The sequence below is a fragment of the Lithobates pipiens genome, unplaced genomic scaffold (genome assembly GCF_037356315.1).
Source record: "Lithobates pipiens isolate NorthernLeopardFrog02 unplaced genomic scaffold, aLitPip1_a1.2 Scaffold_18, whole genome shotgun sequence".
In the NCBI taxonomy this organism is placed as follows: domain Eukaryota; kingdom Metazoa; phylum Chordata; class Amphibia; order Anura; family Ranidae; genus Lithobates; species Lithobates pipiens.
Window position 1 is genome coordinate 556648842 of NW_027507758.1, and position 18484 is coordinate 556667325.

The window sequence follows — 18484 nt, forward strand, 5'->3', positions numbered from 1 at the left end:
AAAGGTCCTTAGTCAATTTAGGTGAAGGGGGGGGGGGGGGTGTCAGGTAGGCTGTATGAGGCCCCGTGACTTGTGACAGCAGTCCTGATGGTCCGGCTATGAATATTCTGATGTCCACCATTGTTTTCTCTGGCAATGTTCTTCTTTCACCTAAATGGTACCACCAGCACTCTGTATAGTAAAGTCTATGCATTCTAAGGAAGTATAGGGGGGGTTCTGTGTAGTTGCTCCAGTCCTAGGCCCACATTCTTTGGAGTGTGGGAGGAAACCCACATGAGCACAGGGAGAACATGCAAACTCCAGGCAGGTAGTATCATGGTTGGGATTCAAACCAACGACCCCAATGCTGCTAGGCAGAAGTGCTAACCACTTAGCCACAGTGCTGCCACTTAGGTTTTGTATTTTTTAAATTGTAGCCATGTATTAAAATTTGCATAAATTAGTAACATTCTTTGTAATAGTAGATTGAAAATCAACAACGTGCAATTTAACTCCAGATTCCAAAACGTCAGCATAAAGCTTTATATGAAGAATTGGCAATTCCAAAGGGGCCCTCATAGCCTGTCCTGAACGTCCCTTCAATGGACAGCCTGTATATGGCAGGTCTATCATGTCCTTCAATAGTAGGGGATATACAAGTCTGTCTGTACAGTGTGCACACAATGGAGAACCTCACCTGGCGGTGACAGATCTTGAGGCTTCATTTATCAAAGTATTGGGTTGTCCAATCTGGATTTCAATACTCAGGGCAGCAGCTGGCAAGGGCACATGAATCAAGTGTCTTATCACACTCCTTTCATGTCAGCAGCAGTGCACAACACCTTCTTTACATCCCAGGTCTGATGTACTCCAAATGAAATGTCATTGGGTCCAGGTTCACATTGCTGCGGGTTAGAAATCGTGCGAGTTCAGCCAAACTTGCGCAATTTCAAGCCAGCAATGCAGTCCAACTTGGGGGGCGATTCGACAGTCATCTCATGCACAGATGTCTATTCAAATCTCCCCTGAAGTCGCCGATAGTACATGAACGATATTTGGGAATTGGTGCGGTGCCGCAAAGTTGGCGTTGCCCCGAGTCGAACGTTGCCATTGCTGGCAATATCTGCCAATTTGGCATGCAATCGGCCCGATGTAAACGTGGGCTAAAGGACCATTATTCCAAAAAGGAGAATGTTCTAATAGCTGTATGGAAACTCAATGACTGAAATCTATTATATAACCTTCAACACATTAATGGATAAGTTCACCTTTTGAAAAAATAAATAAATACACATCCGAAGGAGCCTGCAGAGCATTGCACCCATGATCTGCTCATTACAGGTGCAATGCCAGGCTCCTGCAGACGCTCAAGATAGCCGTCTGCCCATACCTCCAATACAGGCCCTTGAGAGCAGGAAGATCAATGAACTACCCCGGGCGCTCGCCAGTGTCCTCGCATTTCATGGAAAACAGTGCAAAGGGGGGCCGCGGAAGTTTTTTGAAATCAGTGCAAACCAGATTACTTAGCAGTGCCCCAGGGAAAACATGAAACAGCCCCATTCCTGTCCCCTGCTGAATTAACAGAAAATAATGTCTGAATAGCCTTAGGGCTCATGTACACAGGTAGTGCCCTCTGAAGAGCAATCCACATTCGGATTGCTCTTCAGACAGCATTTGATAGCTGGTGAGGTGTTATATTGTCTCTTTACCAGCTGAATAAACCCAACACCTAATCCTTTGCAACTGCATGCATTGCACACAGTTGCAGGAATTTGGAAGCCCCTATTCAGTTGAATGGGCTGTGATCAGCGGGCATTATTGCCCACCGAACCCAACAGTGGAAACAATTTTAGACGTGTCGTGATGCAATGCATTTCAGCTGCAGCATGTGTACAATGCTGCCATTGCAGCTTAAGGGGAATAGGTTTTACACTTGTGTTGCCCTCTGAAGAATGATCAGCTCTGGATCGCTTTTTAGAGCTGCTTTACATGTAGTGAGGAAGTGTTATGTTGCCTCCTCACTCATATCCTTGCAGATATCGCGTAACCTTTGTTTACATGCCATTTTCATACTCCTGAAATGTGAGTGTTTTACATTAAACTTCCTTTTCCTGTAACGGTATCACGCTATGTTAGCTCTTTATTTACATGGTCTTATACACGACTTTACCATCCTGCCTTCCATTTCATGCTTCTGAAACTGACCCAATATTTGTGATTGACGCTTTGACGTTCCGCTATTGGGGTTTGTACGGAGGACCGTTTACCCTTACCGGGCCGGTTGTAGTGTACAAGCCCTGTGAGACTTGGGGGGCATAAGCCATTTGTTCCGGTAAGCCTCCTCCATTTTTCACGGTGGTGTTTCTTTCTCTTTCCAGGAGTTCACATAAAAGTGGTGCTTCTATATTTACCCATTGGACTCTCTTTTATTGGACTATAAAGGGACTTACACGTGGGGAAGTGGTTATGGATTAATTACCACACATTAATATTGACTTTTTTGGTTTATACACTATATATGATTTCAATTTCATATGCTGTATATCTTTCGATATGTTTATATTTATGTTTTTTATTATTGCAGAATAGCACTACACAATTTTTCGTTTGGTATTTTCACGCTTTTTGTCTAGAGCTGTGTTGGCTGCTGGTTTGCAATTTTATTACCTCACAGCGCAGTATATACACAAATTTTTCTGATTCCTGTACTCTATAAATGACATAGACTTCATCACAGCATTCTGTACATTACACACTCCTGGCCCCTGCACTCTGTACATTACACACTTGTGACCCCTGCACCCTGTACATTACACACTCCTGACCCCTGTATTCTGTACATTACACACTCCTGATGCCTGCACCATGCACATTACACATTCCTGTCCCCTGCACATTACACAGTCATGGCCCCTGCACCCTGTACATTACACAATCCTGACTTCTACACCCTGTACATTACACACGCCTGACTCCTACACCCTGTACATTACACGCTCCTGACTCCTGCACCCTGTACATTACACGCTCCTGACTCCTGCACCCTGTACATTACACACTCCTGACTCCTGCACCCTGTACATTACACACTCCTGACTCCTGCACCCTGTACATTATACATTCCTGACCCCTGCACTATGTACATTATACATTCCTCACTCCTACACCCTGTACATTACAAACTCCTGCACTATGTACATTACACATGCCTGACCCTGTATCTTGTACATTACACACTCCTGATGCCTGCACCCTGTACATTACACACTCCTGATGCCTGCACCCTGTACATTACACACTCCTGACCCCTGTACATTACACACCCTTAATGCCTGCACTATGTACATTACACACTCCTGATGCCTGCACTCTGTACATTACACACTCCTGATGCCTGCACTCTGTACATTACACACTCCTGACCCCTGTATCCTGTACATTAAACACTCCTGATGCCTGCATCCTGTACATTACACACTCCTGATGCCTGCACCCTGTACATTACACACTCCTGATGCCTGCACCCTGTACATTACACACTCCTGATGCCTGCACCCTGTACATTACACACTCCTGATGCCTGCACCCTGTACATTACACACTCCTGATGCCTGCACCCTGTACATTTCACACTCCTGACCTCTGCACCCTGTACATTTCACACTCCTGAACTCTTCACCCTGTACATTTCACACTCCTGAACTCTGCACCCTGTACATTTCACACTCCTGAACTCTTCACCCTGTACATTTCACACTCCTGAACTCTTCACCCTGTACATTTCACACTCCTGAACTCTTCACCTTGTACATTTCACACTCCTGAACTCTGCACCCTGTACATTTCACACTCCTGAACTCTTCACCCTGTACATTTCACACTCCTGAACTCTGCACCCTGTACATTTCACACTCCTGAACTCTGCACCCTATACATTTCACACTCCTGAACTCTGCACCCTGTACATTTCACACTCCTGACCCCTGCACCCTGTACATTTCACACTCCTGACCCCTGCATCCTGTACATTACACACTCCTGACCCCTGCATCCTGTACATTACACACTCCTGACCCCTGCATCCTGTACATTACACACTCCTGGTCCCTGGACTATGTATAGTACATTAACATTGCTGACCCCTGAATTGCTTTAAATAGCCACTTGTGCAGCCCCTTTCACATGGGATTTCTGATCAGGCCCGCCTCTCAGTTTTTCAGGTGTGCCTGATCGGAGCCTCTATTCTCTCCAACGGGGCAGTAGATGTCAGCGATGACATTTCCGTTGACACCCGCTGCTATCCGATCCAATCCTGTCCGTGATATCTAGACGGATGGTGACCCTACTTTCCATCCCTCTAGCGGATCATATGGGATCTGATGAAAATGGACATGTGATCCGTTTTCATCCGATCTCCCCATAGAGGAGAGCGGGGCTCTGACAGGACGTCTCAGCACAGTGAGCGAATATGGACCTGTCATCCGCCTGCTCAGCAGATCGATCCCCCCGCTGAGCAAAGTGGACCCCCTGTGTGAAAGGACCCTAAAGAAACTTACTTTACTCACCCTGACTCCTGCACGTTGTACAGTACATGTTCCTGACACCTGCATTTTGTATGTAATATACACACACATTTGATCCATGTGTTCTGTACCAATGTAAGCAAAATGTCATCACACCCTTATTTCTTCACAATGCACACCACGTCCTTCTTCTCTGCTGGTTGCCTGTGAGGTGGGGGTGAGCTCAGGCTCTGTAAGGTAAGTTGTATGGGGCCCCATGGCTTCTAACTGTGGCCCTGGGCACCATACCTGATACATCACTCAGTCAATTAAACCCCATTAACTATTAGAAAATGGATCCAGTGTTCTGAAAATGAAAGGATACCAGTGCATGTCCATCTGTAGGGTAGAGAAGGCTCGTCCTTCCCAGCGCTCAGGGACTACTTATGTCTCAGTCCTCAGGGACTACTTATATCTATTCATTCCTTATGACACACCAAGAGAAATGGAGGGGGGGGGAGCTGCAGTTATAGGAATGTTAAACCGTTTAGCGAGAGAAAAGATACAGGTGGACTGTGATTAAGACTAATGGGTCCACCAGGATACCTATTATAGCCTATGTTCACTCGTGATGACTGTCCACTCTAACTGGCGTGGATGGCAGGGTGCAAAGAGGTTCAAGTGGCACTTTCTCAGCCTTTAATGACACAAAAGAAATGACATTAAATGCAATGATTCTTAATACATTTAGCACAAAATAGTCTCTAAAAGTGGGTAGATTTAATACAGCTGGTGCACTCAGAATCTTATGCAGCTGTACATGGTAGCCAATCAGCTTCTACTTCAGTCTGTTCAATTAAGCTTTCACAATCAAACCTGGAAGCTGATTGGTTTCTCTTCAGAGCTGTACCAGATTTTGCACTCTTCTGTTTTAGTAAATCTACCCCAAAGTGACACCAAACTCTGGTTTTAAAGCCAAAAGATGACTTTCTTTTGCTCTCAGTCTCCAAATCTCCTAATCCTTCTTATACTTATACATCTTAATACTTCTTGTTAGAAGGTGGCTACATTCGTTCTCCACGGTCCTACTGTATGTAGGAACATAGCCATCCTCTCGTGCTCACTCCCATCATTGACTAGGGACTATGGGATGTGTAGTGTGCTTAGAGCAGTGCACATGACTGCAACCAACATACACTGCTTATTCCAAATAATTGGAGCTGAGGGAGAAAAGGAGAGGTTCGGGGGCTCACAGAGGACATTACAAGGAGGCATAACAACACAGTAAGAAATCATTTCAAGATAAATAGATTACAGGGTCATTACGTAGGTATCTCTGGTAGGGTTGCCACCTTTTCTTCAAGTCAAACCTGAACACTTTAGCATTTCTGATCATATGAAGTTAATCACAAGAGTCCCCTTTTACATCTGAATCCGCAGAGTCCCCCCTTTTACATCTGAATCCGCAGAGTCCCCCCCCCCCCCGCTGTACGGTGGGACTCTGCAGACTCTGATGTAAGGGCAAACTCTGACATAAGGGGTGCTCTGGGATCCCATATTTAAGGGGGGAACACTGAGGACCCTGGTGTAAAGGGGAACTGTGATATAAGGGGTGCTCTGGGATCCCATATTTAAGGGGGAACACTGAGGACCCTGGTGTAAAGGGGAACTGTGATATAAGGGGTGCTCTGGGATCCCATATTTAAGGGGAAACACTGAGGACCCTGGTGTAAAGGGGAACAGTGATATAAGGGGTGCTCTGAGAACCCTGATTTACCTTAGTGTCACTCAGAGGCAGGAGAGAGAAGGGAACTGGGGAGACGGGGATGGATGGTGAGCTCACTCACCCCTTGACAGTCAGCATCTCTCTTCCAGTTGTATCTAAGGCTGCTGGACTTCAAATTTCCGGCCCCCACTTTCCTTTTCGGAGGCACATTGCTGGGGATTGAAGTGTGGGCAGACAAAGAGGGGTAGGGGCGGGAGGAAGAGAAGCAGATCAAGCCCTGAACTAACTAGCCCTAAACAGGAGAGGACAGATTGAGAAACCAAGTTGTATGAGGTCCAGTGTGAGGTTTCCACAGCTTTATGGAGATGCTGATTTCATTTTACAGCAGGACTTGGCACCTGCCCACACTGCCAAAAGTACCAATACCTGGTTTAATGATCATGATATCACTGTGCTTGATTGACTATCAAACTCGTCCGACCTAAACCCCATAGAGAATCTGTGGGGTATTGTCAAGACGAAGATGAAGCACCAGACCCAACAATGCAGATAAGGTGAAGGTCACTATCAAAGCAACTTGGGCTCCATAACACCTCAGCAGTGCCACAAGCTGATGGCCTCCATGCCACGCCACATTGATGCAGTAATTCATGCAAAAGGAGCCCCGACCAAGTATTGAGTATATACTATTTACTGTACATGGACATACTTTTCAGTAAGCCAGCATCTCATAGTTACATAGTAAGGTTGAATAAAGACACCAGTCCATCCTGAGTGAGTGTGTGTGCATGTCTACACTTGTCCCTATCCCTGTACATTGTATCTCATTAAGATACTCATCTATTATATTATTATTTATTTAAGGTACCCATATCCATATAGCATATAGTCTTATGTAATATTCACATTTTCTGAGATACTGATATTTGGGTTTTCACTAGCTGTAAGCCACAATTATTAAAATTAAAAGAAAGAAATGCTTGAAATATTTCACTCTGTGCGTAATGAATCTATAAAAAAATATATGTTTCACTTTTTGAATTGAATTACTGCAATAAATTACCTTTTTGATGATATTCAAATTTATTTAGATGCACCCGTATGTATGTATGTATGTATGTATGTATGTATGTATGTTTGCGGCAGTCGGTTGGTCACCAGCCCCGCACTTGCCCCATTTAGGTCACGGGCAGCTCTTCCGCTAGGCGGCGTCTCCTCCTCCTGGTGTTTCACAGCGGCTTCCCCTGCATCTCCTCCCTCCTCCTCAGAGGCCAATAAGATCACTTCTCCTCTCATCAGGTCTCAGGACCCACTTCCTGATTGGCCAGGAGGAGAATCAGGAAGACAATAGCGAATATTAACTTGCCTTTGTCACACAACTGGGTGAGCTCGAGGCATAATGCTCTGCGCCCCCCCTCCCCCGAGCCCACCCTTTTTTGAAGCCTATTAGAGCCTCAGGCTCTAAACACGTGCTTCTAAAAAGAAAAAAAAACATTGGAATTCATGCGTCCAGCGTCCTGCATATAGATTAGGGGGCTGGATACATGGATTGGGAGGAGCGGTGCGCCCTGCATTATGGGCCGTCACTGGTTAAAATAGCTGCGGCTGTAGGTTTATTTCAGTACATACCCACCCCTCCATAAGTGGTAACTGTGATTCCTGAAATTGAAAAGGCACCCAGCAATTTTTCACACTTCTTTTGGCTTTCATGTTTAACAATCTTTTTTCCTGGCATTAACATGGAACTCCAGGAGTTGTTTGTATTGCTTACATTAGTCCAGCTTGGTACAGTGTAAGTATACATATCTCGTACCTGAGCCGGGGAAGCCAGAAATCACTGTGGTAGTCACACAACACCTTGTACTCTTTTCAATGAATACAAGACATTCTCTGATTGAAAGAGGTGGAGATCATGACATGCTTACTCCTCCTCTCTATCTTGTCCAATCAGAGAATGCCTTGTATTCATAGAAAAAAATGACAAGGTGGTCTCCGAATGGTGGTGACTACTGCAGTGATTTCCAGCTTCACCAGAAGCCCATCAGGTATGAGATATGTATATACTTTCACTGGACCAATGTAACTATACAATACACATAATACCAGGAGATCAACTTTAAACTCCGGAGTACTATCAGCTTCATGTTCAGGATGAAAGAAAGAAAGAGAACAAGAGAAAGGAATGGAGGGATGAAGAGAGAGAGAGGAATGAATTAAGGAAGGAAAAAGAAAGCAAATGAGAAAGGACAGTAGGGAGAGGGGGAGGAAGGGGGAGAAGAATAAATAAAGACAGAAGAGAAAGAAGGAAGCAAGAGAGGAAAGAAGGGAGAGAGGCAGGGTGTAACTACAGGGGTCGCAATTGCAACCCGGCCCCATGCTCCAGGGGTGCTGTGTGTCCCCTGTACACCCGGATAGGAGGGGCGGCAGCATATGTAGGAACCAATCCCCTCCCTCCTACAGCTGCTGAATGTGCGCTTCTCCTCTTCTCCCTCCTGCAGGCATTCCGCAGCTGCAGGAGGGAGAAGACCGCTTCCTCTATATGCCGCTGCCCCTCCTATCCAGCTTCCTAATGTCCCCCCCCCCCAGGCCCCTGTCCTTTCTTCCGCCCCCCCTCCCCTATACTCTCCTACCAGCTGCTGCAGGGAATGCTGTCAGGATAGAGAGCAGGGAAGGGGCAGGTAAATGTGTAATTTACTGGCTCCTTCCTTGTCTGAATTAATAGAGTCAGTGGTCCGTACCAATCATGGACTCTGTCCATTCATAACTGAAACATAGTAAACTGTGTTAAAGAAAAAAGAAGCAGATGATAGCAGAAGGAAGTGGAGGGTAAGGGAGAGAGAAAGAAAAGGGGGGGGGGGGGGGGAGTTAGAATGGAAAACAGAAGAAAAGGGAGAGAAAAGGGTTAAAAAATAAACAAAGAAAGACCCAATCAATTTAGGTAAAAGAGGCGGCATTGTGTTCAGCCACATGTGAATGAGCCCTCCCTAGGTTGGGGTATTGGTAGGTGTGAGAATGGGGGTACAGACTGATCCCCAGGGCAGTGCAGGTGCTTTGTGTGTGAAGCTGGAAGTATCAGCATGCCTTTTGTCTTAGTTCTAAAAAAGAATCTATTTTCCAAGATGGGATTTGCATTCTCCCTTGGAATCAATGTCATTATTTCCAGTCCAGTAGTATAAGCAGTGTGCGGGCACAGGTATTCTCTGGGCACGCCTCGTCTCCTGGCACACTGCAGTCCCTGTGAGGTCAGCGCTGTGACTGCATTGTAGGTCCTGGTAGGATTTACGTTTAGTACATAATCATGTCAAGTTTGCTCGGCTGCACTGCCTGCAGATAAAAGGCTTCATAAATAGACGTAGCGTATGTCAGCGCTGGCGGTGATGTCACTGCTGGGAGAGAGACGGCTCTGGCTGTTACTATGCTGGGCTCATTCAGTGTGGGGGCACACACAGAGGAGAGTGGCACAGCTGTGATAGACAGGCATTGTCACCAGCTCTTGTATGGTCCTGTCCAGGAACAGCTGCCAGGACCACAAGAGGCGTACAAGGACTAACCAGCGCTCTCAGGCTCCCGTTCAAGTTGCAGCACATTGGTCCTGGTTTACGCAGCTGCCATGCCTGCTCGTAGCATTGACTTCGATGTCACCTCTCTGGTGGCATGTGTGGTGGACATGGAGGTTTTCAACAACCAGCATGTAAAGGTAAAGTACAGCTGTAGCTTTTTTTTCCTTTTACATTGAGCATGCTGTGACTTGTAGTCCCACAACTCCAGAACAAGAATGGAATATATTGCAGCGTCCCAGTCATTCGATGTGGTGGATGGTTTTCTTTTTTCTTTTAAGCTGTCTTTTCTTTGTTTTCACCTGGTGATCCTGCCAATAACATACTTCCTATCCCAGGATGACAACGCTCACTCCCTGTACTGTATTTCTGGAGGGATAGTGTTGTCACCCTAAGACAGGACTATTTATTTTGGTATTTATTTATGATAGGTATTTATAGAGCACTAGCAATTTCCGCAGCACTCTACATGTTGTACATACATGCCAGTCCCTGTCTTCAAGGAGCTGAGAATCTAAGCTCCCCATCTCACATGCATGTACATAATAGAACAATGTAGACAGGAGCCAATTAACCTACCAGCATGTCTGGGAGGAAACCCACACAACCACAGGGAGAACATGCACACTCCATGTAGGTAGTCTCCTGGTTGGGATCTCAAGCAGGGACCCCAGTGCTGCAATGCTAACCACTGATCAAACTAACTACTAATCACTAAGTTTAACCACTAACGAAGCTACCTAACGAACTGACTAACCACTAAGCCACTAACTAACCATCCACTACATCAATGTGCTACAAAACAACCCCTTGTCTTATCTCAATAGCATTGGGGGAGGTGTTCTGTAGTTCCTGGGCTGGGTTGATAACAGTGCTTGAGGTTCCAGTGTCGTACATGCAGAGTGCACAGGAATCTAGGAGCTGCCAGGATTGCTGTCAGGATCCACAGATATTATATGCATTTTTTGAACAGATATAACGCAATGGGGGTTATTTACTAAAGGCAAATCCACTTTGCACTACAAGTGCAAAGTGCACTGGAAATTGCACTGAAAGTGCACTTGGAAGTGCAGTGGCTGTAAATCTGGGGGGTAGATCTGAAATATGTGGAAGCTCTGCTGATTTTATCATCCAATCATGTGCAAGCTAAAATGCTGTTTTTTATTTTCCTTGCATGTCCCCCTTGGATCTACAGCGACTTTACTTCCAAGTGCACTTTCAGTGCAATTTCAAGTGCACTTGTAGTGCAAAGTGGATTTGCCTTTCATAAATAACCCTGAAAGTGTTCAGTTGTATACTTAATCACTTGACCTCCGGAAGATTTACCCCCCCCCCCCCTTCATGACCAGACCATTTTATGTGATACAGCACTGCCTTACTTTAAATGACAATCGCGTGGTCATGTGACATTGTACCCAACTATATGTCCTTTTGATCAACTGTATGTATTTGATCCCCTCTGCAGTTTTGTTTTTTGCCCTCTAAACAAACAAAAAAGACAATGAAAAAAAAAACTATATTTTTTACTTTATGCTATAAAACAACTTTATCCAATAATAATAAAAAAAATCATCAATTTAGACCAATATGTATTCTGCTACATATCTTTTGTAAAAAAAATCCCAATAAGCATATATTGATTGGTTTGCGCAAGTTATAGCGTCTACAAACTATGGGATATATTGATGGAATTTTTATTTATTCTTATTTTTTTACTAGTAAGTGATCAGCGACCTATAGCTGGACTGCAATATTGCGGCGGACTAATCGGACATTAAGGAGTTTATTTACTAAAGCTAGAGAGGGCAAAATTAGTCACAATTCTGCAGAGAAAACAATCCGCTTCCAGTTTTTTTTATTGCTAAAGCTTAATTAAACAAGCTGAGGTTACAAGTTGATTGGTTTCTCTGCAAATTGTGACACATTTTGCCCTCTCCGGCTTTAGTAAATAAACCCCTAGCTGACACTTTTGACACTTTTTTGGGGACCAGTGACACTAACACAGTGATCAGTGCTAAAAATATGCACTGTCACTGTACTAATGATACTGGCTGGGAAGGGGTTAAACATCAGGGACGATCAAAGGGTTAACTGCGTGCCTAGCTGGTGTTTTTTTTACTGTGTGGGAGTTGCTTTTATTAGGGGAAAGCATAGATACCTGTCCCTGCTTTGCAGGAACATAGGATCCATGCCTTCCTTACTGACAAAACGGCCGTCTGCCTTGTTTACAAAGGCAGATCGGCGTTCTGCCCTTGTACCGAGCGATCGGTGCGTGCCGGTGGACATGGGGTCTGTGGGACCCACTGATCTGCTCCCGGTGTGTAGAATCACAACAGGGGTGAGCTGCCAGCAAGGCACACTCGTGGCCGATACCCGGAAGTGCAGGATCATGTATACTGTAGCAGTAAAACTGCTATAGGGCGGCCGGCAAGTGGTTAAAATATCAAATACAGCAAATAAAAATACATTTTCAGGGTCCATGCACAATAGGCATTAGAAAAACTGCTATAACAAAAAAAAAAAAAAACTGCAAAAAAAAAAAAAACGTGCCTATGGAACGTATTGTGCATATGTTTAGCGCGTTTATAAGTGTTTGCATTCATAAGCGTTTTTCCCCAATACACTAGAAAAAATGACACTTAAAAATGCTTGATGTGCCTTACGCCACGTTAATGCGTGTCAAGCATTTTTTCTGCCTGAAAGCTGCTCTCAAAAACACACCTGTGATGTGTGTTTTTTTTTTATTTTTTTCAGCCTGTAAAAATATGGCTGTAAATGCCCAACTATGCATGGACACATAGGCTAATATAGGGTTACTTCTATAGGCTGGAAGAAGAAGCGCCAAATGCAGCATTGTTTATGCCCATGGTGCATGAAGCCTTAGGGATTATGTACAGCACTCATCAGCATTGTTCAGGGCAAGTCCCAATATAATAATGGGACTTCAGTGGAACCTTGAATTATGAGCATAATCCATTCCAGGAGAATGCTTGCAATCCAAAGCACTTGCATATCAAAGTGAGTTTCCCCATAGAAGTTAATGGAAACAAAGATTATTTTGTTCCGCATTGACTTCTATTGCATGCAATACCGCATGTGGCCAGAGGTGGGGGGGAGCCGGAGAGCCTTGTAAATAAATACTCGGGGACAGCTTCGGCTGAACTCGGAAAAGGCTCGGAAACACTCTGGAACGGAGTATTTCCAAGTAATTCAGAGTATTTCCAAACGCCTCAGAACTGTTCCGAATGTCACCGGCGCCCCGCACCTCTGGCCAAATACGGAACTGCACACCCCATTAGATTGAATTCTGCTCATTTTGCGAGACAACACTCACAAACTGAGTTAGAATAAAAAAAAAAAAAAAAAAAGTTGCTCGTCTTTCAAAACGCTCGTTAACCACGTTACTCGTAAACCAAAGTTCCACTGTATTTTCTTACGTATTATTGCTTCAGTTACCATGAGTGGTCTACATGCAAATACAGCCTACCTAGGAACACCCCTGCAGACTGACATCTACCCATCAAGGCATTTTGATATTTGTAAAACTCCTTCCCAGAGCCAGCCTACTGGTTGTACCAGGACTGAGGGCTCCTTAGAGGAATACTGAGGCAGGGTGCTGCGATGTTTTCAGGAAGCTATGTGCAGCACCCTTCCGCCAGACACCATCTGCCTGTATTGCATAGAGAAGCACAGAGACCCAGTAATGATGACACTGCATGTAAAATAAGGTTTTGTCTTCCTATGTTGTTATATTGATGAGGCGATTCAGTTCGCATTGTGCGCTATATAAGTATTTCATTCATTCATTCATTCAGGGACAAAGGAGGAAGGCAAACTATATGCATATTAAACGTCAGCTTTAATTTTTTGGAGTTGTGATGGAAATGAGCCATGTAGATACTTCTTGTTTTTAAGCAGGTTTTACTGTGTGCCTTATATTTTTTGAGGTGAATGAGTTAAATATGCAGCACAGTGGACCCGTATGTGTGTGTTATGTTATACTCTGCTTATGCACCAGTCATGGCCTTGGTTGTATTGTCATGATGCAGTGAGAGGTATCATGGGCTGCCAGCACAGAGCAAGTATTGCACTCCCTAACCTGTGGACCATTAATGACTTGCTTACTGGGCACCTAAACCCCCCTCCTACCCAGACCAATTTTCTGCTTTTAGCACTGTCACACTTTGATTGACAATTGCGCAGTCATACAACACTGTACCCAAATTACATTTTTATAATTTTTTACCCCATAAATAGAGCTTTCTTTTGGAGGTATTTGATCACCTCTGGGTTTTTATTTTATTTTTTGTTTAACAAATTAAAAAAGACTGAATAAAAAAAAAAAAATACAAAACCGTTTTATATTTTGTTAATAAATTTTGCAACCAGGTAATTTTTCTCCTTCATTTATGTACATTGTTGAGGCTACACTGATGGGCACTGATAGGCTGCACTGATGGGCACCGATAGGCTGCATTGATGGGCACTGATAAGGCGACGCTGATGGGCACTGATAAGCTGCACTGATGGGCTAGATAGGCTGCATTGATGGGCACTGATGAGGCGACGCTGATGGGCACTGATAAGGCGGCACTGATAGGTGGCATTGATGGGCACTGAGAGGTGGCACTGATGGGCATTGATAGGTGGCAATGAAGGGCACTAATAGGTGGCACTGATAGCTGGCACTGATAGCTGGCACTAATGGGTGGTAGTGATGGGCACTGATCAGCACTGGTAGGTGACACTGATAGGCAGCACTGCTAGGTGGCACTGATGAGGCACTGATTGGCACCACTGGTTGGCATTGATAGGTGGCCCGCATGAGCATTGATATTTGGCACTGATAGCTTTCACTTATGTACTGGTGGGCACTGTGGGCACTGATTTGTGGCACTGGCAGGCGGTACTGGTGGGCAAATATGAGGCCGCTTCGCCTCTTCCTCTTCGGGACCGATGTCCCTTCAACAGAAGCCAGTGATCGGCTTTTTCTTTCTCGAAGATTACCAATCTTCTGTTTACATCACATGATCAGCTGTCATTGGCTGACAGCTGATCATGTGGTAAGGGGTCAGGATCGACCCCTTAATCAGATCTGTGATCACCCGAGTCTCATTGACTTGAATGATCACAGCGCACGTCGCGTGCGCCCTTGGGGGGGGGGGGGGGTGGCCAGCTTGCAAAGGGGAGGATGTCTGTTGACGCCCTCCCGGCAAAGCACATCCACGCTGTAGCCGTCATTTGGATATAGCGCGGATCTGAAGGGGGTTAACGCTCCCCGATTCCCTTCCACCAGAATGGAGCAACTTCCGGCATCCCTGCCCTTTTTAATTACTGACCTGCACCATGCTATGGAAATGGAGATATGTGTGTTCAAGTTCTAAATAGCTTCCATTAATAAAACATCAGATACTAAAGAGGTGTAACCACTTATTAACCCTACACCATAGTGCAATACATGTTCAAGCTTGCCACCCGTGGGAAAGTGATCCCTCTCTTGCCAGTCCCTACTCTATTTTGCAGATTTGCAATCTGCGAAAATAGCTACTCTTGAGAGTGTGGACCACTCTAGAGCTCTAGACCAACGTCAAGCAATGCACATCTACTACGGGAAACGATACAAAGTTTAGTAGGGTGGACAGCACCAGTGGGTAAAAATAGTTATCTGTGTACATGTAAAGGTTATTATAAGTGGCTACACCTCTTTATTAGGTTCATGTTGTATTATATATGGAAGCTATTTAGGACCTGAACACTCCATTTCTTCTGCATCGTGAAGGATAGTCATTAGAAAAGGCAGGGATGGCCAAAGTTGCAATTTGTTGGTCAAAGTTATAAGTTTATGCATGCTGTGCTGTAACCCCCTTGTAATACATATACAGTGCCTTGAAAAAAGTATTCATACCCCTTGAAATTTCCCACATTTTGTCATGTTACAGCCAAAAATGTAAATGTATTTTATTGGGATTTTATGTGATAGACCAACACAAAGTGAAAGGAAAATTATAAACGATTTTCAAATTTTTTTACAAATAAATATGTGAAAAGTGTGGGGTGCATTTGTATTCAGCCCCCAGAGTCAATACTTTGTAGAATCACCTTTCACTACAATTACAGCTGGAAGTCTTTTTGGGGATGTCTTTATCAGTTTTTCACATCTAGAGAGTGACATGTTTGCCTATTCTTCTTTGCAAAATATCTCAAGCTCTGTCAGATTGGATGGAGAGCGTCTGTGAACAGCAATATTCAAGTCCTGCCACAGATTCTCAGTTGGATTTAGGACCATTCTAACACATGGATATGCTTTGATCTAAACCATTCCATTATAGCTCTGGCTGTATGTTTAGGGTCGTTGTCCTGCTGGAAGGTGAATCTCTGCCCAAGTCTCAAGTCTTTTGCAGACTCTAACGGGTTGTCTTCTAAGATTGCCCTGTATTTGGCTCCACCCATCTTCCAATCAACTCTGACTAGCTTCCCTGTCCTTGCTGAAAAAAAGCATCCCCACAACATAATGCTGCCACCACCATGTTTCACAGTGGAATGGTGTGTTCAGGGTGATGTGCAGTGTTAGTTTTCCACCACACATAGCGTTTTGCTTTTAGGCCAGAAAGTTAAATTGTGGTCTCATCTGACCAGAGCAGCTTCTTCCACGTGTTTGCTGTGTCCCCCACATGGCTTCTTGCAAACTGCAAATGGGACTTCTTATGACTTTCTTTCAACAATGGCTTTCATCTTGCCACTCTTCCATAAAGGCCAGTTTTATGGAGTGCATGACTAATAGCTGTCCTGTAGACAGATTCTCCCACCTGAGCTGTGGATCTTTGCAGCTCCTCCAGAGTTAGCATGGACCTCTTGGCTGCTTCTCTGATGAGTTCTCTCTTTGTCCGGCCTGTCAGTTTAGGTGGACGGCCATATCTTGGTAGGTTTGCAGTTGTGTCATACTCCATTTTCAGATGATGGATTGAACAGTGCAACAAAACAGACCTACCCCACTCTACTCCTGATAGATTTGTCAGTTTCTTGTTGGACACCCCGGTTGGGTTGATCCCCGCCGGCCTAGGTGTCCCATTTGGAATTTGAACGCCTACAAATATTTGGACTTTGATCCCTTGGAAGGATTGATTTGGTTTCGTGCACTGCATGAATTTATCCATTTTACACATACGGGGTGGCTGGAGAGAGGGGGCGGCACCCGTGAGCCCTTAATGGACGCACAGACACTGGTGGTCAGCATCATTTTCCAGCACTGCCATAACCCTCTTGGGCATGGAGTTCACCAGAGCTTCATAGGTTGCCATTGGAGTCCTCTTCCACTCCTCCATGAAGACATCACGGAGCTGGTGGATGTTAGAGACCTTGCGCTCCTCCACCTTCCATTTAGGATGCCCCACAGATGCATAATAGAGTTTAGGCCTGGAAACATACTTGGCCAGTCCATCACCTTTACCCTCAGCTTCTTTAGAAAGGCAGTGGTCATATTGGAGGCATGTTTAGGGTCGTTATGTTGGAATACTGCCCTTCGGCCCAGTCTCCCAAAGGAATGGATCGTGCTCTGCTTCAGTATGCCATGGTACATGCTGGCATTCATGGTTCTCTCAATGCACTGTAGTTACCCAGTGCTGGCAGCACTCATGCAGCCCCAGACCATGACACTCCCACCACCATGCTTGACTGTAGGCAAGACACACTTGTCTTTGTACTCCTTACTTGGTTGCCGCCACACATGCCTGACACCATGTGAACCAAATAACTTTATCTTGGTCTCATCAGACTACAGGACATGATTCCATTAATCCATGTCCTTAGTCTGCTTGTCTTCAGTAATCTGTTTGCGGGCTTTCCTGTGCACTTAGGGGTGTACTCATTTTTCTTGCCAGCGGTTTAGACATTAATGGCTGTGTGTTGAGTTTTGATGGGACAACTAATTGACACTGTTATACAAGCTTTACACTCACTACTTTACATTGTAGCAAAGTGGCATGAACAGGAAAAGATATACTTGTAATAAAATATGTACAAAAATGTGAGGGGTGTACTTTTATGAGATATACAGTATGTATAGTATATATTAGGAAAATGTGTCCCTTACCTTTCTCATCCACTTGTAGTATGGCCCCCTACTATCTCTATACCAGTGATGGTGAACCTTGGCACCCCAGATGTTTTGGAACTACATTTCCCATGATGCTCAACTACACTGCAGAGTGCATGAGCATCATGGGAAATGTAGTTCCAAAACATCTGGGGTCCCATGGTTCGCCATCACTGCTCTATACTATCTATACCACCATTACCAGAGTGTGTATCCTTATACTGTACACCCCCCAACTGTATGACCCTTACAGAGTGTGCACCCCACTAACAGTAAACCCTCTAACCATACAATCACAGTTACAATTTCCCCCAGATACTGGGGTCATTATTACAGACATTTTTCTCTTCTAACCATGAGGTACACCCCAAGAAATCTTTTCTTTAAATTATCGAGGCACTTGACCAATAGTACACAATTTACCTTTTTATTAACAGGTATGCTTTTTTTTGCACATTTAAATGCCGTGAAAGGGTCACTTTAAGTGCCGAAGGTTTCTTACTATACTAATTAGACAAATGAAGTTGATCCTTTAAAAATTTAACACGAGATCTGATTGGTTGCTTTGGACAACGGCTCCACTTTAGCTTTGGTTTTGTGTCTTGTTTCCTAATATAGCTCAACTTCA

The 18484-nt window shown here is 44.6% G+C and overlaps 1 protein-coding gene across 2 annotated transcripts in view; it reads left to right on the forward strand.

The window, feature by feature from the left end:
* Positions 1-18484, forward strand: part of RCAN2 (regulator of calcineurin 2) — a 251754-nt gene that overhangs the window by 104650 nt on the left and 128620 nt on the right. Inside the window, exon 1 of one of the 2 annotated variants that reach the window (XM_077488943.1) lies at positions 9091-9904. The exons of the other annotated variant lie outside the window; for it this stretch is intronic. Coding sequence (XP_077345069.1) covers positions 9818-9904 — 87 coding nt within the window. The 5' untranslated portion in view covers positions 9091-9817. Of the gene's footprint in view, positions 1-9090; positions 9905-18484 lie in introns of those variants that run through there. 2 annotated transcript variants of the gene reach the window in all.